This window comes from Sorghum bicolor, chromosome 5, assembly GCF_000003195.3.
Source record: "Sorghum bicolor cultivar BTx623 chromosome 5, Sorghum_bicolor_NCBIv3, whole genome shotgun sequence".
Taxonomy (NCBI): domain Eukaryota; kingdom Viridiplantae; phylum Streptophyta; class Magnoliopsida; order Poales; family Poaceae; genus Sorghum; species Sorghum bicolor.
In genome coordinates, this window is record NC_012874.2 from 3,202,152 (window position 1) to 3,224,862 (window position 22,711).

At 41.2% G+C, this 22,711-nt stretch overlaps 1 protein-coding gene across 1 annotated transcript; it reads right to left on the reverse strand.

Annotated features, from left to right (window-relative positions):
• Positions 1,705-14,015, reverse strand: LOC110435818. The gene is made up of 7 exons (XM_021461871.1): positions 13,874-14,015; positions 6,628-6,770; positions 6,221-6,373; positions 3,247-3,348; positions 3,110-3,143; positions 2,732-2,800; positions 1,705-1,990 (listed from the first exon to the last, which is right to left on the reverse strand). The coding sequence occupies exons 2-7, from the start codon at positions 6,691-6,693 to the stop codon at positions 1,908-1,910; spliced, it is 507 nt and encodes a 168-aa protein (XP_021317546.1). The 5' UTR covers positions 6,694-6,770; positions 13,874-14,015; the 3' UTR covers positions 1,705-1,907.

The following is a 22,711-nucleotide window of genomic DNA, read 5'->3' on the forward strand; positions in this document are numbered from 1 at the left end:
TGTATCGAGGACTCACACATCTTCATCTGCATCGCCATCAGCGGGATGCACCTTCTTCTCGTTCAGGTGTACGACCTGACGAGTGGTCTTCAACGAGGGAGGCTTGACGTCGCGTGACGCGACGTGCACGGCGTTCACCGTCGCCAACAGCAGCGATGCCTGCATGGCGTCGGCTTCAACATGATGTGCCTCCTCTTTGCACTCCTTCTTGGTCTTCTTGCAGTCCTCTGCCCAGTGGCCATAGATGCCATAGTTCCTACACCGCCCTTTCCTCCTTGGGGTGCCCATCGTGGTCAGCTTGACAACGGGCTCCTTCTTCTCGCCGTGGTCCGCGCGCCCGCCGCTGCCGCCGCATTTCGCCTTCCACGCCTTCTTCTCACCCCCGCTTGATGGAGAGGACTCCGGGATCAGGCGATGACGGTTCCTCGACACCTAGTACTCCTCCGTCATTAGGAGTTTCTCGGTCTTGTCGGTAATGGAGTTGATCTCCATTCGGTCCTCCGCCATCCTCAGCCTCCCCACCAGCTCCTCAAGGTTCAGCGTCTTCAGATCAAGCATAGTCTCGATCAAACATGCGATTTGACCAAACCGCTTGGGCAGCACACGCAACATCTTCCTGACGACCTTGGACTCGCTGATCTCCTCGCCTAACGTGCGCAGATCTGCAGCTAGTGCGTTGATCCGCATGGCGAACACGTCGACATCCTCCCCGTCCTTGAACTTTATGTTCTCGAACTCCTCGAGCAGACGCTGCGCATTGGCTTCCTTCACGCGCTCAGCATCGACGCACATGCTTTTCACCGCCACCCACGCCTCCTTGACCGTCTTCTTCGCCCCCAACATCTGCCACATCTCCTGTGGCACGAAAACAGCAGCGCCGCCATGGCCTACCGATCCCGGGATCTCTTCATGCCTTCGCCGCGAGGCTCCACCACATCCCAAATCTCCAGGGTCTCGTAGTTGCATTGCATCAACATTGCCCACTCCGTGTAGTTAGATCTTGTGAGCATCGGCCACATGAAGGAACTCTCCTTGATCCGCTCGCCGGTGCCCGGCTCGCTCGGAGATGCTCCGCCAGTCATCTTCCGCAGATCGACTGAGCAAACTCTCTTCGGCCAAGGGGGATGGTTCCACCCGGTGTCCTCCACCGCAGCGAACTTCTACCTCCCTCTGATCACCTCCTACGGCTCCGATACCAAATGTTGGCATCGGGTGCCGGAATGGCTGCCCCGATTGCGATCTACGACGGCCGGCGATCTCTCACAACTCGCTCTGCGCACGACGTCACCCACGAACACACACACAACGAGAGAGATGTTTTCACCGCAATTTGCGGCCCCTTACGAGTTTCTTTCTGGCTAATATTCGTTGCACATGGTCTACGATCTGAGATCCTCGCCACACCCGCCCACGCTGTGCCGTGCCCGCCTTATGCGCGGGAACGTTCCTTTTTGCGTGGCGTGGCGAGATGACCGCTAAGCCGCACCGTGAACGCAGCACGGTTCTGGCGTTTACAACTGAACAATGCATGCAGCAAACAAATAGCTAAGCTAAACAACTTGCTAAACTTGGAATGTAAACATGATGTGCAGCTATGCCTATTTACATAATGAGATAAGACATGCACGGGACTAAAATCAACAAATGCCACACGTAGGTAGTTGTACATCACAACAAGCTAAGAAAGAATAAAATTTGCCATAGAAGTCCACCCATTATACTTGTTTGTCATAAACCAGACATGAAACATTGTTGCCAAGGAAAGCAAACTTTTTAGTAGAGTATGCATAGAGCATACCAGAAGGAGATAAAACTAGTACTCAGCAACACCAGCACAAAGAGTTACATGTCATCTGATTATTGTGCCCTGAATAGAACAAGTTACCAAATGTATCTTCCAACTAGGATTACAAAAAGCCAGGCGGGCCGTCCTCATTTGAATAACGGAAAATTCCTCCAACATTGGGTCTTCTTAAATAATCTGCATATGCTGTAAATGGATTGAATCAGAGAGAATGCTACTGGAAAAGCATATCAAATTGTTTATAAGGAGAATTTGTGAATAAGGTAGATGTAAAACTTGAGAACTCCAAAAGATTCCCACTGGAATCTATAAAACTATGGACACTTAACCACTAGTATAATTTTTATGCTCAAATGGCATTTATGTAAGAAGATAAAATACCAACAACAGTTAGGTTAAAGTTTTTTTATTTCTTCCACTAAAATATGTATTATAGATATTATTAACATACAAATTAGTGGTGGAAAACATGGGATATAAATAGTTTTTTTTTTGCGATGGCTATAAATAGGTTTGTGACAACCTTTGGTTTGCTCATCCTTCCTCATGAAGTTATCTGCACATATTCAATGTGTCATTTTCAAAATACCATTTTGATATTTGGTTCCACCTATATCTAATCATCATACTGCTGGGGTTCACATGAGAATGGTTTGCTTCCTCCATGCGAAATTTGGTATGGTGATTTCAGTTAGGGCTTCCTCCCAATAAGACAAGTAAAATCTGGTCTCAGATATTTGGTGGATGTCTGAGGGAGAAAATAGGCATATTTCTTTACTGCTAGTCTGCTACACGAAAGCAGTCAGCTTATTTGCTGCTATCTTGGTGCACCATATATTTACAGTACTACCGTTTGAACTACGATAGAGTACCGATGCATCGGCAGCTTTTTAACATGAAGCTAAAGAATAATTGTTAGAAATAAACCTGTTGGCCTTTTAGGAGGATCATTGTTTGCAGGCAGTAACATGGTTCTTTTGGTTGAACGCCTTGAACCTGCACATGATGAAATGATGATTCACTGACATCTTTTTGCTATATAAACAAAGTTCAAATAATACTTAATTAATACAGCAATGTAAATTTTAACTCTTTTTGCTATATGAACAAAGTTCAAATAATACTTAATTAATACAGCAATGTAAAGTTTAACTCAACCTTGGCATTATTGACTTTACTGCTATGCTATAAAAGATCAAAAATAGTTCAAATTAATGTAGCGCCCGACCCCACCCACACACATTCCACACAGGCTAGTGTATAATAACAACCATGTTCAGTAACTAACAACTGTTTCAAAATTACCAGAACTCTGTCCACTAGGATCATCAGCCAATTTCTGCAGGAAATGAGAACATAAAATGATTACATGAGGATCAAGATATCGATATAGTACTGGGTACAAATGATTTAAATAGGTTTACAAATGTGGATATAGACACCTTCTGCAGAAGCCCTTTCCCTTTAACTTCTCCAGTGTCTAGAAAGTGTTGAACTTCTTTCTTGGAGCGGAAGGTATGTGCATAATCCCTGTGAGTGTAATACTGGATAAAGGAAAAAAATAATCCATTTAGATAAGGTAATCCATTTAACATATGTATATCAAGCGCAACATATAGTGAGCTCATATCAATTCTTGTGACCCCTAAAAAATGGACTGTCATTGCTAGGTCAATTAAATAAAAAATAATTAGTAGGTGAATCATGAATATTATGTTATTAAAGTACCATATAACTAAACAAATCGTGAAACTAAATTATCATTTATTCGATCACACCAGCGTTGAGGAAATAATTATTTACAAGCACAACATAACATTGTACGTATAGAATCCCAATGAAAGCGCCCCCTTAATCATTTACTTAAATGGAAGCATACTCGGTAATAGAAGAGAAGGGAACAATTGTGGAATAGAATATCGACAACCCATAACAACAGAGATTTCATAAATAACTAAAACTGATGGCCCATAAATATGATGGATTGATTTCAATTGTGATGATGTCAATACTAAAGTGCATGAGGACTTTTAGTTATCTATTACCTATTACCTATTATCTATTATTTCTATATACCCACTAGCTAACTGCAGTTACTTCCTCTAAAGCTGAACTCTCAAACCTCGATGTCACTCCAATTTCTCATTGTCTGATCCAAAGGAAACTATAATTTCTAGCCATTCATTCATCGCTAGCTTTGCCTTGCCTCTGGCTTTCCCGCTCCCCTTTCCCACCCACCAATCTAACGTAGCACTATCCTCATCAAGCCGAATCCTCTCCAGCCCACAGAATTCAACTATAGGCGTATTGATTCCAAATTAGATCCCAAACACAAGTGCAAGAAATATGGATACTAATGCAGCCTTCCTTCCTCCACTCATATATGGCATGCATATATCTTAATGGCTTCATGCCTCTATTCCTTTCCCACCACACCATCTAGAGCCTTCCTCTGCCCATACTTTGTTTATTTGGGATGGTTCTGTGCATTTGCTATGCTTTTATTCATTCCTCATGCATAGTTTGCACAACTACTGATTCAAGTTGAATATGTTACAAATAATAAATCATAAAACCAGCACCATTACTATCCTTTATATCTCTTATTTTGTTTCACCTTTTTAATGAATGAGGATGCATATAAGTTTCTCTCCCTCCATCCTACAATTTCCCATTCTCCTCATCGTCACAAAAAACCATGGAACATCACCAAAGAAAACAAACAGGCCAGTTCTCCGATCCTTTGGTGCCAACATACAACATACTACTTCCTTCTTAAGCAAATATTGTTATCATATTATATTTTTTTTTATCTTGTTACATCCATATCATCTTTGCTAACAACAATGGTAACACTTCAACTCCAGTATAGTTCCAAAAACCTCTTATCATCAGTTGCATCACTGTTCCATCAGTTGGCCCAAGGAGGTATATATACAACAGATACATGGATGAAATGCATGAACTCAAGGATACTACAAATTCGAAGGTTTTGTAACCCTCACAACAAACTCTCAGGGTGAAGACAGCAACAAAACTGCCACCTGATCATCACATTACCACAGTCATCATCTGCATCAAAACGGGAGAAGAGGACTTGACCTAAAACTTTAATAAAAATACCTCTTTTATTTTTAATACATAACTTCCATTTAGAAAAAAATCTTTCTACAACTAACATCATTTCTATGTACAGTACAAAGTGCTTCCATTCATCTTAATTTTCTCCTTTCCATCACTCAACCTCCAATTAAATTGCACTAATCCACTCAGGCTAGGATTGGATACTATTTTAAAGTTCACCTCTTTCATCCTAAGCTTTTCCAAAATTGGTTTTCTCAAACTCTCACAACACCACATAGGGTATTCACCTAATTTGTATAAATTATTAATCAAAACAGTTTGGCACAAAATGAAGCAGACACCTTAGGGAAACATGTTATGCAACTGTCAGCATGTGGTACATATTGGAGGAGAAAGGGACTGCGAGTCTATAACAAAGAATGGTCGTCCACCCAACAGTTACACTAAGAAAAATTACCAGTGGCCAAGCAGTTTACTCTTTTGATATATTAATGCTTTACATTCTACTACACTAGTGAAGAGGACCACTAAAAGCCTTGAGACATAGGGAAATCAGTCTAATCAGTACAGGAAATCCCCTTCTTTGAATAAAGACTTCCAGAGTGACTGGTGTTCATTATTGCTACATCATAATAAACAAACCTTCAACATGACAGTCACTCTAGAAGTCTTTATTCGAAACCATTTATAATTTTAATAGTTGGAAGCGAACATGACTTGCATTAATGCATGTAGTAGTGCAGGGAATGATATTTTTATAAGGTACTCATGTTCTCATTTTGCAGAGAAGAGTCGTCCAACTTTGTCTTCACATGTCTATTGAAAAAAATGCATTGTGCGCTATCATCCATTCACAAGGTGAAACCTTTAGTATCAAATTAATTCCACTTTACTACAAAGCTTACAAAGAAACAAGGTGAAACCTTTGTGAAAAATATTACCATGATTCACCAAATTTTAGTAAACATGGTCCCTTTATTTGTATATGTATGTGTGTAACCATGAACGGAAGTAATAACACAAGAAATAGCTGCTGAGACTAGATAAGCTTCAAAACAACACATTCCAATAATTGGTAGATTATGCACTAAGAAAGTTTTGCAAACTGTTTACATATATAAATGAATGTAAAATAAATCCATCATCTAACTCGAACACTTTGATACAAGCAAAAAATCACTTCTATATATGTGTTCTCTGACATAAACTGAATAGTATCTAGACATGCATAAAAAATAATCATCTCGTTTGGTCATAAACATGGAAGATAAAATTTCACTGGAACATGGTTACCTCTATTTTTTAAACTTAAAAAACAACAATAGTACTGACCTTGTCCTTTCTTCCACTACCATCAGCACGAGCTATTTCCATGCACTTCCACCCTTCGAGATCAGCTATGTTTGACTTATAGTCATCGTTCAGCCATTTGGGGAGAGGCAGGTATTCCTTACGTTCCACGAGTGGGGGTAGATCAGTTGTCATCTTGATACAAAAGGTGAATTTATTGTTAATTTGTGCATGGAAAATTCATCATTCCAAGAATCAGTGATAGATAGAATTGAAGATGCAGTCTTATTGAGTAGATAACCATGCAATGGAAACTAGCTAGAGAAACAAGATTAAATATGATAAAAACTAAATTCAGTTATAATTTGCAATAATGTATCTCATGAATACCCATTATATAATGAGCATGTCACTTAGTCAGAACACGAGATAGTTTCTACCGTGTGCACCTTTGCATTTATGGGCAGAATTTTTCCATCACCGTTCTCCCCGTCCATCTCAGTGTTTCTTGACATAATGTTGGCCGCCCTGTTTTTCTTTGTTGTAGGATTGTCTTTAAAACTCAGCCTTTTCCTTGTATTGTTATGGCCTCCTGGTAGCCAAGGATTAACAGATTTGCCCATGTCAGTCTACAGCATGTTTTTTTTTGCATGCTATTGAAGAAGATTAATGAAGAACCAGAATATAAATTGCAAACAAAAGTCTAGCCAACATCAATGAAGGACTGAAATAGGTGACCTAGGGGTTGAATGGGAGCCTGAAATATTTTTCTTCTCAAAGAATAAGAAAGCAGCCTATATGTCCCGAGACAACCCACAGGGGCGGATCTAGACTATTTTGGTGCTGTCACCTGACATCATCAATAAATTTCTAAAGTTTTTTTTGAGCTTAACAGGAGGGGTTGCCCCTTACTGAACTTTTATTAATTTAAAACTAGAAATTACAAAAGTCCAAGACTAATGTATTATTGGTCTAAGGGAAAACAAGAGCAATAACCATGATTTTGAACACCATTGACATGATCAAAGTTTCTTTGTCGGGGGTCTGCCTTTGAACCCACAAACCTCTCGAGTAGCGCTACCCAAGATCTTTTTGTCACAAAGGAACTACAGAGCCTAGGAAGTAAACCAAAAGGATGTGTAAGCATTCAGAAATGAACATGGAATGAGTTTCACATTCTTAAATACCCAACCAGACAAACTCCATAACCTTTTATCTGCTCCATTACTTCATAAGGATCAGTCCCATAAAGGATGTCATTGTGAAGGTAATCCCAAAGAATATTTACAAAAGATATTAGAGATTCACTATGAATTGAAGAATTTCTCTATTAAATCGTGGTTATATATATATATATATATATATATATATATATATATATATATATATATGAAAATATTTTTCTACACGTCCGTGTAGTTACTCTCATCTTCAATAAACCCACATTGTATATATTTCCAAGGACCTCATCATGGCATGAAGAAACCACTCAAGAAGAGCCCAAGAAGTCCAGCTAAATGATTTTCACGAAATCCACCAAAAGGTTCAAGAGAAATGAGGATTCTCGCAGGGAGTAACTTAGAAGGTAGGACCTGGGCTTGAAGCCATCATATGAACAACCAAGGGTACCAAAACACTCCAAAAACATTTCTACAACTCATGCAAAGTAGCAGATAAAAAATCACCAAAAATTGTCTCCGAAAATCTAAAAAACATAAATTTCAGATTTAAACAGGGGAACAAACTTGCACATGTTTGATACCTGGGTTACTACAAGATGTTGGATTGCAAGCTTCTCCTAGCCTAGTACAGATCTAGAATGTCACAATGATCAAGAATAAAGAGCCCCTTCCTAATTTGCTCCCTCCAACCCTAGACTTCTCTCACACACAAAATAACTGAGTCACACCTCCAAGGGAGGAACTTAGAAGGTAGGACCTGGGCTTCAAGCCATCATATGAACAAGTTCAAAGGGTACCAGAACACTCGAAAAACATTTCTACAACTCATCCCGTGTAGCAGATAAAAGATCCCCAAAAACTGGCTCGAAAATCTAAAAAAGAAAAAAGTTCAGATTTAAACAGAGCGGAACAAATTGCACAAGTTTGATAGCAGGGTTACCTCAAGTTTTTTTTTGTTACAAGCTTCTCTTCTAGTCTTATACAGATCTAGAATGTCAAAATGCTCAAGAACAAAGAGCCCTTCCTCCTTCTTCACTCACACACAATATAAGAGAGACACCTCCAAGGGAAGAACTTAGAAGATAGGGCTTCAAGCCATCACATGAACAAGTTTCAAGGGTACCAAAACAGTCCAAAAACATTTTTACAACTCATCCCAAACAGCAGAGAAAAAATCCCCATAAATTGGCTCCGAAAATCTTAAAAAAAGATAAATTTCAGATTTAAACAGAGGGGACACAAACTTGCACAAGATTGATACCAGGATTACCTCAAGATGTTCGATTACAAGATTCTCCTAGTCTAATATAGATCTAGAATGCCCTCAAGAAGAAAGAGCCCTTCCTCCTTTCTCCCTCTAACCCTAGACTTCTCTCACACACAAAATAAGCAAGACACCACCATGGGAGGAAGATAGGACCTGGGCTTCAAGCTGTCACATGAACAAGTTCCAAGGATACACAAACAATCCAAAAACATTTTTACAACACATCCCATGCAGTCCATAAAATTTGGCTCCGAAATCTTAAGACAATAAATTTCAGAAAATAAACAGAAGGGAACAAACTTGCACAAGATTTACCTCAAGATGTTCGATTAAGAACTTCTCCTAGTTTAACATAGATCTAGAATGTCAAGTTGCTCATGAACAAAGAGTCACTCCTCCCTTTCTACCTCTAATCCGAGGAGACCTCCAAGGGATGTTTGTTTCAACTAGCCTTCTCCACTATATATATATTTATGAACTTCAGTATTTCCAAATTTGTCCTTACATAAAACACTCAACCTAAATACCCCTAGGGGTAGAAAGGCCAATTTTTTGTCGATTCATCGGGTGGACCTGGTTTGCTTAAAAAGTTAACTGTGTGAGCTAGCTCTGAGCTATCCATACTATGCAAGTATAACATTTATGGTAGCTATTATTGGAGTAAGTTAACTTCATCCAAGCTTATGCATTACAGTTACTGCATTGTATTATTACTTAACTTAAGTGTGAGTTTTCCTAATTAGCTGTAGGTTGCACAACAATGTGGTACGGTGATCCAGCTAGCATGCTATTTTGAATTTTGATTTTACAAGAACAAAATCCCAAGTACTTTACATGAGAAAGCAAGGTTCTTTTTCATCCCTCTATATCACATATTTCAATTATTTAGATATCTGGGGTCCCTAAAATAAATTATTCACAATTATGGGAATGTTAGCAAGGAATAAAGTGTGTGCAAGATCAATCGAACGATAGCATGCTGATTGGACAACATTTTGTCTTTAGTATTACATTTTTAGTTAGTTTTATTTTAATATTTATGAAAGGTAGGGAGTGAGGATGCTCAAACTAGACTTGAAGTTGTGCGTGATCTTTTGTGCATCATTTTGGGGGAAGTTATTTTAAATGCTCGTGTAGATCTTCTTCCCCTCAATGTTTTTGTCGCTTCATCGGATGGACCCGGTGTCTTCACAACTTAGTTTCGCAATTGATGCAAACTTCGCAATGATGCCACACGTCCTTGAACTTTTATGGTGAAGCAAACGTACCATATTCCTCTCAGCACTACCATCTTCCTCTTCTCTAGAAACAAGCATACCAGAATTCATTTCCGCTAGTTGGTATATTGGTGACATTTGGGTTTAGAAAACTTTCATTGACTGTTTGATCTTTGTCTTGTGAACTATCACTTGGATTTAGGGAGTACAAGTACATACCCATAATCTTTTTTTGAAGGGCAGCAAAAGATTCTGCCATATTTTTATTAGATGGGAAAAACAAAAACAAAAACAAACAAAATTACAAAAGAAGAATGCCGACTCTACTCTTGCCTACACCTTTGAACACAAGGCCAAGAGAACCCAACTCTGAACACTGCCTAGTAAACGCAACACTGCGGATCCCCTTTGCAGGATAACAGCAAAAAGAACACCTGAAATACAAACTACTCACACCTAGATGCCACACAGGAAGACCAAACTCTATTACTGTGACTAAACCGTTTATGCATTAGATCTCGTGGCCAACTCTAGTATTGCTCGATCTCTTGCATAGAAATGCCACTTGTCTCATTTGCAGCGAGTTTTTCTGGAAAGTTCTACGATTTCTCTCCTTCCATATGTTCCACCAGTAATAGATAAAGATGCCATCAAAAACTTTCCTCTCCTTGCTTTCAATCTTTGAACGACATCTACGCCAATAGTTGTGGAGCGAACCTTCCATTCGCACAGTGTCAATGCTAGCGAGCCCAAAGCCACTGCTTCAGTGTCTCCCAGACTTGCTTTGAAAAAACACAATCTTTACATAAGTGCATTGGCGTTCTGGATCACTTCCACAGAGCTTGCATATTGGATCATGTGGCCATTGCTATTCATCAAATTGTTTGCAGTTAGAATCATTTTATGCAGCAAGATCCAAGCAAAAAATTTGCATTTTTGTTCCCCCTTAGCTTTCCATATCAGCGTCATTTTCAGTTTATTAAAAGTACCCTGAAATTGTATTGCATAGGCACTCTTGGTTGTGTGTATTCTTCATCCTCTGTCCATCGCCAAATGATGCTATCCTCTATATTTTCATCCAAATGAATTTGCTCGATGGCTTCCTAGAGTATCACATATTCTTGCAATTCCTTTACTGTATCTATTTAAGTGACATGAGCAATCCATTTATTTCCTTGCAATGCCTTGTACCGTCAGCCCACGATGATGTCCAGAACTTGGCCACCTTCCCATTGCCGATCTTCACCACTGTTGATGCTGCGAATAATTCTCTATCCCGGCTGTCATAGAGAAGGTCGAGTTTGTTCCACGCTCGCACCTTTGCTTCCATTGGAACCATAGCCAGCGCAGTCTTAGTGCTCTTGCAAAGTGTTCCAAATCCAAGATACCAAGCGCTCCTTTAATTTTTGGACGACAAGTCATTGGCCAATTGACAATAAAGTCTCCCCCATAGACTTTGTTCAGGGTTTCACCCCTCCAAAGGAAGCTCCATCCTAATCTGTCAATCCTCTTGATTAACCATTTTTGCTCTGGAAAAGCGGTTAGGTGATAGAGTGGCTGAGAAGATAGTACCATTTTTACTAAAGTCTCCCTCCCTGCAGTGGACAGAAATCTGCCCTTCCAGCCTGGCAATCTGGCTCCGATCATGTCTATGAGTGGCTGAACCTCAACCTTGCAGAGCTTCCTAATATGCAGCAGGAGGCCAAGATATTTCCTCAGGAAATTGCAAATTTTTCCGGGGATAGTTTTGGATCAATTGCCACCATGGCATTATTAGTCCTAATGGGGAAGAGTTCAGTCTTGGAGATCTATCGATTTTTAGTGCCGAGCATTCACCAAAAAAAGGTTAAGATCTTATATAAATACTCCAATTCTCTGCTGCTTGGATCTGCAAAAATCGCTGCGTTGGCCGCATACAATGAACACCTTAAATTTGCCGCTTTTAGAAGTACTGGGTTTAAAACTCCTCTCTGCACGGCTGCTTCGATGATGCGTTGCAGGGGATCAATGGCTAAGATGAATAAAAGTGGTGACAGTGGATCCCCCTATCTTAACCCTCATGCGTGTCTAATTTCTTTTGTTGGTAGGCCATTGACTAAGACCTTGGACGATGTCGTGCCCAAAAGTGCAGTGATCCAATCTCTCCATTTTCTACTAAAACTGAGATTTTCAAGAACCTCCAGTAGGAAGCTCCATCCTATGGAGTCAAAGGCCTTTGAGTTGTCTAATTTGATAAAGAAGGTCGGCTTCTTCTTTTTATGTAGGAGTTGGATGACCCTCTGTACATAGATGAAATTGTCGTGGATGCATCTTTTCTTAATAAAGGCATTTTGGGCATTGGAGACGAGTGAGTTCATGTGGGGTGCCAGTCTATTAGCTAAGATCTTTGTGATGATTTTGACAAATTTATTTATTAGGCTTATCGGCCTGTAGTCTGATACTGAACGCGCATCTTGGATTGTTGGCAGCAGCGCAATATTTGCCTCATTAATTAGGCCTAGTCTTGTTGTGCGATGGTTATAGAAACTCATGATCGCCTGGAGTATATCCCCCTTAATAATCATCCAGCATCTTTTGTAGAAGGATCCAATGAAACCATCTGGACTGGGCGCCTTTTCCACACACATGTAATCTGATTAAGGGATTTTTTCCATATCTCTCTTTCGAGGATCTTATATTTAGCTCAGTTCTCATTTACATGACACAGTTAAACAATTAATTTGGTAAATATTTAATTTGCTAAATTTAGTAGTCCAGAAAGAGATTACTTGAGTACCAACAATTAATTTGCTTAATTTGGTAAATATTTAATTGTCTTTTGGCCGATTACTTGAGTGTGGTATTATAGTTAGTCAAGCATCAGGTGAAGGCAAGGACAGATCATCAATACAGGCTGCAGATTTGTATAAGGTTGTAAAGCCCCTGTACTGGCCATACATGCGTATTTGCCTTTTCACAAGAATTTTGTCTAGGTCTGCAAAGCCTTTATTATGTGACCTTTTTTGGGGTCTGCACTCTGCAGCCGCTGGACCTTGGTTGTCCGTGGTTGTGCATCACATAGTAGTCGTGCATGCAAGATTTCCAGAGGAAGGCAAAGGAAAGCTAAATTCCAATGCGCTAGAAAAACCGTAAATATTTAATCCTTTCTGTTACGGAGAAGAAGAACAGAGCAGCCTCTCTAGCTGAATTGAACATACCCCTCTGATCTCACTCTCCACTGAGGCTGGCAGCAGCAGCAGGGAAGAAGATGAACACTAGACTTCACAGTTAACAACAGGCCAGGCCCTCGCTTGTTAACAGTTAACACGAGCACGAGCACTAGACTTAACTAACAACAGGCCAGACCCTCGCTTGTTAGAGTCCATGTCTGCGGAAAACCAAGACCAAACCAAGAGGAAGGGCTAGCTGTTAATAAGCGAGCCCCTGCAGTCAATCGGCACTCGGCAGCGTGGTCCAGGACCAGGAGACCCAAAAAAAAAGATGCGAGGTAGACCAGGAGAGTAGGAGACCCCCAAAAAAATATGCGATGTAGTAGTAGGAGGAAGAGAGACTCGGCCGACTTCTCACGCTCTGCCGCACGTGCGCTCGAGGCTTTCAGATCTGCTGGTATATGTGAGAGGAGAGCACTGAAATCAGGGAGGGAGGAGAAGAACAGTGACGGCGGCATGCGAAGGGAGCATTTCTTGGTCGGTCTCGTCTGCCTCTCTCTGAGAGTGAAGCACAAGATGGACCAAAAAAAACAGCAGGCTAGCCCCTTGCCCCTTGCTTGTTAGAGCCCGTGCCTTGCAGAAAACCAAGAACAAACCAAGAGCCAGGCCCTGCAGTCAGCCGGGCAGCCGGCAGCTGCGTGGTCCAGGACCAGGAAAAACCTAAAAAAAGAAAAGAAAAAAAGAGAGGAGGAAGAGAGACTCTCATCTCCTGGCTCCTCATGACTAATCCCACCACCTATCTCTCTCTATTCACGGATCTACTATAGAAGAAAACTAAGCACCTAGAGAAAATGACTGGAGTGGAGTTCATGCGTGCGTACCTTCTTTTACTCCGCTCCTAGAGGTTGGTCGCCTTGGAAGGCCTTTTGGCTTTCTTCTTCTTCTTGAGAAGGAGAAGGCTCTTCTTCTCTTTTTTTTTTGAGGGGAAGAGAAGGCTCTTCTTCTGTTATGAGATGGTGTTGTCTTGTGTGAAAAATCACTGCCCAAAGTGTGGTTTAAATAGTCTATGATATGGTGGTTTTCCTATATTTTATTTCCAGAATTCTAATTTTAGAAATAGGTCCCTAGGTTAATTCCACCTTGCTGGTAATTATTTTATAAGTTTTTGAAGAAAACAACTGTTCAACTGGAGAATTGTGGGAACAGGGAGTGGATGTGTGAAATAAAGGGAAAATATAGTGTTTATAGCGTCGTTAAATCAATGTGTACAACCCAAGCTATGGAAGAAAATGATCTTTTTTACCGGGAGAAACCGCGGAATGGAGGAGGCCTCACCTCTGCAGTTTAAAAATGACTCAAGTGCTCACAGGACCTTCACTCGACAAGTCGTCTTTGACTTTCTGTAGAGATCCACCAAGAGTCGTAGCGGAACCAGAACTAGAGCTATTAAAAAAACTCCCATCAAAGAGCCTCTATCATAACAACATGTGTTCCACACGAAACGTTACATTTTGCATGGGAAACCATGCAACATACCAACATCGTGGTAGGCAAAGTTGCTCGGACTAACGTAGTAACACATTTCTTTTGCTACATTTAATTACTATTACTACTCCGATGTGACGAGAGCACGTGACAGGGATGATCCGTTAGTTGTCGTTATGAAGTACTTCGAGCATAGGTTTTTCGTGATCGAAGCAAACAGTCTTCGTAATAACAACGTCCACCATGTTAGCTCTACCCGCGAAGTCTCCGAAATTAGCAGAGCATACATTAGATGCTCTCATTATAGGATGTGGTATACGACAAAGACTGCTCATGGATTTGAAGGCATAAGCGTTTGCCTCGTGGGAGTCATGTTCGTAATACGTCAGGCATATGTAAGCTCTATGTTCCACAACATTTCCAAAATTGGCAGAACATATGTTAGATGTGCTCGTTATAGATTCAACAGCATAGACAGTTTCCCTTTGGGGACATAGCCGTTACCCTCAATCACCAAGAAGAATTAAGTTTCTCGTATATACGACAATAAGCGGTCAATGCCATTAGACATGTCATTTCTTTTAACAGAAAACATACATAAAAATGGCATAGAATACACGAACACCCATTCTAACACTTAGGTTATTTTTTAAAACACTAGAAATAATTAATATCTCAAAAAAGTAGACTAACAAGTAGGGTAAACTCTTCATATATGGATTTTTTTAATATCCAACTTTTTAATTTGGTGGTGAGGATGGACAGGTTAACCACTAAAGTACTTGATTAGGAATAGTCCTGTAAGATGAGGACTTGGATGCAAAAAAATATTGGAGAACGATGGATCCGGCTGCAGCACACAGTAACACACGATGACTCAAGCCGCACCAAACCATGGTAGCTCTAACCATCTTTGTCGTCCTCTTGTAGCGTGCCAGCAGGAGACGTGGTGGCGTTACTCCCCTTTCTGCATGGCTGCATGCGACAATGTGCATATGTTGCGCTAGAGACGTGACATCTCTACGTCTCTATCTCTATATGTATCTCTATCTCTATCTCCCTGGCTCACTGTGCAGGCAGCGCAGCCCCGGTGGCTTGCTGCTAGCGGACGCAATGCAGCGTCCATTTTTGTGTCAGTTTGTTGAAGTGGACGGTGGCCAACAAATCAACTATCGGTGATCATCATTGTGTCCACGCCATCAGCTAGCCTAAGATTCTTTTTCTTCTTCTTTCTGTTAGTCTGTTACTGTCCTCTAGTGGTATCAGTAGTAACTCTTCTTTAAGTACTTCCAAAAATTTTGGTTCGTCTTCTGTTAGTGCATTAGTGTCTTCTAGCAGTAACTTTTAAATTTCTTCTATAATTTGGACCCAGTTCACTATATATTTTGGGCATAGCAGCCTCACACAAGAAAGCAGGCGAAATGCATGAAAAATCCAGACCATTGAACTACTGGCAGTTGCCATGGTTGCTGTCCTATCCCGCCTCCCGGACTACTCAAGGTTGTTCTCATGCCAGTGCATACATGCAGCATCATCAAGCGCAGGCACATGCACAAGGAGCACGGCGAGTTAGCACTCAGTAGATATCGACGATAGAATTAACAGATACATGCATGTGTTGATATATCGTCGATCGTATCACAAGAGATATTCTGCAGGATGTACAATAATTAGTAATTTCCATCTATAAAAATAAAGGTTTTATTAGTAGTGCTGCTTGTATAAGATATGGCCATCTGCAAGCATATCTTCGAGAAAAGATTTATAAACTAATATATAAAATCTACTACATTTATTATTTTGGCTACTAGCTAAGTCATTGCCAGTAGAGCTAGACATGCATGCATGGTCTGCGGCTATAGCTAGATGTAGTGATGTCATAATGCCTCCAAGTTCTATGTAAAAATGTCTGGATATAATGATGCCATAATGTCTCCAAGTTCTATCTATATAAAACTGGCAATGAAAAATGGAGTCTTTAAATAAGTAGGACTCCTAATATGTTTTTATATGCTAGCGACCTAGTATATTCACAAGCCTATGGAGACTTCACAAGCCAAACCAATCACTAGCGATAGAACTGCATGGTCTATAGCTAAATTAATAATGCCATATATGCCTTTATAAAAAGCTACAAATATATAGTCCAAAAAACAATATGCTTATTTTTTAACAGAAAAACATATGCTTAGAACTAAACCAACACATTTGTATTAACTACAAATTATTTATTGCTAATGCTAAATATACATGTGGTCTGCTATATAGCTAGATTGAGATCAATGCAAAAACCATGCCTCTTGGTCGCCCCTCCATGGAATTCAGGTATAACACGCTAAAGTTGAAATACAAAGGAGAAAAACAAAGGACAAGATGGGAAGAAGGAATCGGCCATGGCTACAACTTGAATAAAAAAGAATTCCAAATCAAATCAAACAAAGCACTAAGATTTTCCTCTGACTCACCTCTTTCGATTCCTTTTTTTTTTTTGAGTGAAACCTCTTTTGATACTTACCGCACATTCATTTGGGAGGTGTTCTTGTGGGCCACTCACTTCAATTTTGATTAATGTGCAGTCCAACTCGTTGGTTATGCCCAGACGTCAACAGTCTATTAAACTGATCTTGGGCTACTGACCATCCTTTTCCTCATGAGCGGGCCTGATTCTTTCCAAAGTTTGGCTACAGTTTTGCAAGTCATTTGGTACAACTTAAGTCCGATCCAAGATACGACTATCGTTTAGCTGAGCAAAAGTATGGCTAAGTCAGAGTCTATTTTTTAATAAAAACATGGATTTTGGTTTATATTATTGGGCATGGAATGCATAGATTTTTTTCTCCTTCATGCCATGTATTAATTATATTGATAACTAGACCTACCTAATACTAAAAGGAGAAAAAATATTCCCTCATTTTTCTCTGTCAACTAATCTCATGGTACCTCTCTCTCTCTCTCTCCATTCGGAACTTATTCTTGCCATGCATACATTTTTCAATCAAAATCCAACATGAGACCACATTTTCAATCCAAACCGATACAATCAAATGCAACATGAGATAACATGTTGTGCATGCCTTGCCATGGTAAAGATGACATGATCATTTCATAAATCTTTAAATCACAACTCGTTCAAGTAACTGTGCAATAAACTGTACACTCCATTACAGCGCATGAAAATGCTTGCTAAATATAAATTACATACACTATTTCTACATCTATGTATACACCTTATCTCTACCTAATGTTAAAGAGTGAAGCGTTTCTTCCAACTCGCTTGTTTACTTCCCAAACTGCCCTCTTTTGTCGCACTTTTTTACTTCCCAAACTAACAGGAGCAGAGCATGGTGAACAGACAGCGGCACACAGGGACAACTAGTCGAGCACTGCAATGAAGCTCCGGAGTTCAGAACGAACTGGTCAAGCAAAATCAAAAATGAAACACCCACAAAGTTATTGACTTACATGTCTTTTTGTGAACAATTGTAAACCTCTTTCGCAAAATTAAAGAATATCCCATGAGGCCACGGTTGTTTCGCTTTGTTCCTGAGATAAAAAGTAGGAGCTGAACTGTTCAAAGTACAACACCAAGGGACTCCTTTCACCTCCTTGGTAAAAGAAGTGAGCGGAAGATGCTTCCAAGATGAAAAATATTGAGGGGCTCCTTTCACCTCAGTCCGCTCCCATGCTAAAATAAGAAAGGGGGAGGCATTTCCATGGCAAATAACTTTGAGGGTTCATTTCGCTCCGCTCGCTTGCTAAAACAAATGATGGGGAGGCTTTCCAAACTGAATAACTGAGGGGATCCTTTCACCTCAGTTTGCTCGCTCACTAAAAGAAGTAAGGCGGAGACGTTTCCAAGGCAAATAACACCAAGGGGCTCATTTCACCTCAATCTATTCCATTGATAACAAAAACAAGGGATGGTATTTCTGAAGCGAATGGTGCCAAGTGGCTGCTTTCGCCTTAATCTGCTCTATCGCCAAATGAAGTGAGGGGAGGCATATCCAAAGTGACTGATGACAAGGGGCTCTTTTTGCCTCTTTAATACACTTGGTAGTATAACGCTTTTAAAATAATGTAACCTAAGGGGTCTCTTTTTCGCTTCATCTGGCCTTAGTGCCAAAAGAATTCAGTAGTCAAAATGCTTTTTCTAATCAATACACCATCGAGACCTCAAATCTTATATTCCGCGTGGGGGACGAAGAATGAAAATGTTCACTTCTAACAGCCGGACGACATGCATGTTCCTATCCAAGTACTACATCAAAAATAAAAAAAAGATGCAACTGAATAAAAAACTATTATTTCTATTTGACTACATGGATTAAAATTTCAGAAACCTTATACAAGCTATTTCAGAAACCTTATACAAGCTCCGAGTCGGAACCTTCAACAGTGCAACCATCATGAGTGCATTGCATAAAGCAATATGTTCGGTATCATGATTGGCGACAACGCTTGATGAACCAGTTCTATTTTCAGCTCAATAATCTCAGGAATCTCCACCACGTATCACTTGGCAGCATGCAACTTATGCCGTTAGACAAGAACTGAGTGATCAAACGACATAAAAATTGCTTTGTGACCCAGTTTACAATCTTCGTAGAGGTGTAAGTGTGAATCCAACAAATCATAGAGGCTACAGTGAGGATTTTGCAAGTGATATTTAATTTTTCATCAACGAACCACCCGAAATGTACAAGTTACGACTTCTGATAAGTTTTGAAACCAAGTCATAAACTAGGGTAGGCTCGATTACAAAAATTCCTTCGAAATCTCACACCAGCAGACACTTTACCCAAATTGAGGATTTCATTCTTCAACACCAGGAACTTCGGCTCCAGAATGTGAACCATTTCTAGCTGCTTCAGTTTTCGAACCATTTACGCTCACCCTATGGTCTCAGTCTATTTGGTTTCTTCTCTGTGAAATAGGTCATCCTGCAATCTAAATCATAGGAAACATAAAAAAATATCAGCATATTAAATAGCATGAGGGGGCAAAGCTTGCCTTCCCACAAGTTCAGGCAGCCTTGCAAACAGCTATCTCATTTCCTCATCAAAGGCAAAAGTTCTCATAAAACGAATGAGACATTGTGTGTTTGCCACGCCCGTCACCCGGTCATAGACGTCAACCTCATGAGGAACCAAACTTTGCACATGGTCACGCTTAGCACCAACTAGAGCTTGACTGGCTCATGTGCTCCTCTAGGTCAACAATTGTGCCTTGCAACACCAATAATATGCATGTTTTCACGACAAAGATCAACATTCTTTCTAGCCTCAGCAGAAAAGAGAAATTTCACTATTTCACGAGTCATGCTCAGTGTCGTAGGTTCAGATCCGTGGCAAACCATTGGGTTTTGTTTGTCATAGGTCGATGTGGGGGTTTCAGTGGCTCAAACACTCAGACACACACCCCACCACCAGCCTCATGCATCCCTCCCCATCCCTGAATTCCCCATGACCGCAACGAGCCCATTCCTATCTCCCGCACCAGCACAACTCGAATACCTAACCCTGCATGAGTGGAGATGCGGCTACTGTGGTGACATCGAGAGCGGTTGTCGGCTGCTGTGGGGTTAGGGCCTTGCGATGGTGGCAGTGATGGCTATCACACAAGCGGCGGCGATGGTGGTGAAGGCGGCAGCGGTGCAAGTAGGGGCACGAGTGTTGCATCGACAGGCGGTGCCAGCTCAGGTAGGGGCGTGGGCCTCGCACAGCGATGGCTCGAGCCTCACAGTGGTGGCAGTGTGAGCAGGGGCGCAGGCCTCACGCAGCCACGCCTCACAACCATCTCTGTTAGCTCAGTTTCTTTAGTTTAAAACCAAAAACCAAAGTAGAAAACCAACATCAAATTTGTTGGTTCTTTATTCTGTAATGAGTCGATCGGTTCTCTATTCTTGAAAACCAAAGTTTTGTAAAACTGAACAAATTAAACCAAACCAAATTTTTGATTTGGACCAAATGCCCACCTTAGGGAGGGGTTGAGAATTTCACGACCACTCCCTAAAGCTCTTGTATAGTCATCCAGTGCTTGACTATTTGGTGCTATTTGCCGCTTTGCGGCCTTCCCCGGATAAGTCTTCTTGAGGCTTCCTTGGTACTCAAGGAGCCTTCCTTACCTAGAGGGGTTGATGAGAGGGCCCGAAGCCCTCTAACCCTCAGGCTTAGGGAGTCACTTTTCTTGACGCATCACGCCTACTGCATGACCCTACCAAGGGAGTGGCTGACAGTGACAGACAGTGCAGTGCCTCTATGTCTGTTAGGTTCGGGTGCCTAACAGATTCCTAAGCTAGCTTCTAGTCTTGGCTCCGGACGTCATTTGGTACCCAAGCGAAGGCCCAAGTGGTTTCTAGGACGCAGGCCTAGCCCTGGCGCCTCCCCATCGTTCGAGGTCCCTGGGTCATGGATGAGCCCCAAGCATTGGTTGCTAACGTGCTTAGGCTCATCTTGACTCCACCATAGGGTACGCGCAAGCGTACACAATGAGTATAGCCATCGAGTGATTTGAAGAGTCGGTTAGGGATTTACTCGAACTACTATCTCTTTCTCGGGAATTTAACATACCTCTATATTCAACTCTCTTCAAGAGCCTCATTGCCCTTCATGGACTCCTGGGTCCCTTTCTAGGGTGGCGATGAGGGGCTATTGCCGACCTTGTCGAATGAATCGATCCGGGGGGGGGGGGGCGTCAGGTGGTTGTTTCACGTGGCCTCTGGTTTGGGTGAAGCTATGGATGAGCATATTTTTCTCGTAACCAGGGTCCAAAGTTTTCTCTATGTTTCTTTGCAAGCCAAATGTCTGATCTGCCACTATTTTTAACTAGTTCTTGCTTATGCATCTCGATATATTGAGAAACTACAGTTGCTTGTTGGAGGAAGTTGAAATGCGCACTTGTCTAAAATTATCATGGTCATTAACATGTACTGACTTTTCGTCAATCATCCCCTTTCCATTTAGCCTTCCCTCATGCCAAGATACAAGAACACAAATTCGATTTAGATCCAAATAGTATATGCCTTTCACCATTTCCTTTTTTCCCTTTCACGGTTCTAAAAGCTGTGATGCCATAAAGAATTTCTTATTGTTGTTAATATGACTAACTAATTAATGGATAAGGATTGTCTCTTATTAATGAGTAGGGATGGTCTTCGACTATCATCCACATATGTATTTATAGTAGAGTCCTATAAGAGCAAGGTTAATAATACAGCCGGCCGGCTGCTGTCTATAAGGTTTCTTTATAGTCTTCTTTTTCACTCATATAGTAGTTGGCTCGTCACTATTAATACATAGCCCACATATCTCTCTTACAAAATTTCTCGATTCTTGTGTGTAAGTCGGCTATAAACTTAAAGACCGCTTCTGCTCTTTCTCCTCTCATATCTTCTCCACCTTATTTAGCCGGCTTAAATAAACTCACCTGAAACCCAAACATTCATTGGAGTGACCAGTCAAGTAATTAAAATACCGGTGGAGGAGGTCGTTATGGTTTAACATTGTTCACCAAGAACATGGTCATTTGCCCAGTGTAAACAACATTTTAACGCTACATAGTTACTCGAGTAGAGAGCTTGCCTGACCTATAGAGCGTCGGTTTCGAGCACGATGTTGCCTATCCCTAATCTAAACAGCTTCCTGGACTCCCTGCAAGCACCTATAGCAGGCGGTGCTCCACCTTGCCTCTTCCTGCTGAAACTACATCTCCGTCACTGTCTGCGATGACCAACCCCCAGCAACCCATGGCTGCTCTTGGGATGAGTGATGCATCACAGTTCAGCTTCAGCTTCCCAAACGGTGGTTTGGACATCTTCCTTCGCATCTTGGTGTCATTGCTATCATCGATGTAGGCTTGCTCAGAGATTCAGCAACATGCAGTCTTATATACTGTGAGAGATGACTGAAGCCAACCCCTGCCTGCCACCTTCCCTGGCTGGTATATATTGTTGCGCTCCGACCACCAGGCCCATAGGATGAAGATCATTGTCGCTCTTTTCTCTTCCTGTGCTTGGAGGATGAATTCAACTACACTCCTTGCCGAGTCCTTCGATGCCAACGTGACTCTTTAAGTTTCCAGCTGTAATTGATTCCAAAAAATGTCTGACTGTTTTGCACTTGAAAAAAGATGGCCTCTCCATCGTCATCGAACCGATCGCAGACCGGCACTTTGATAGCATGCCCCTGCGGATCAGGTTTGATCTCAATGGGTGACTGTTCTGTGCAAGACGCCAA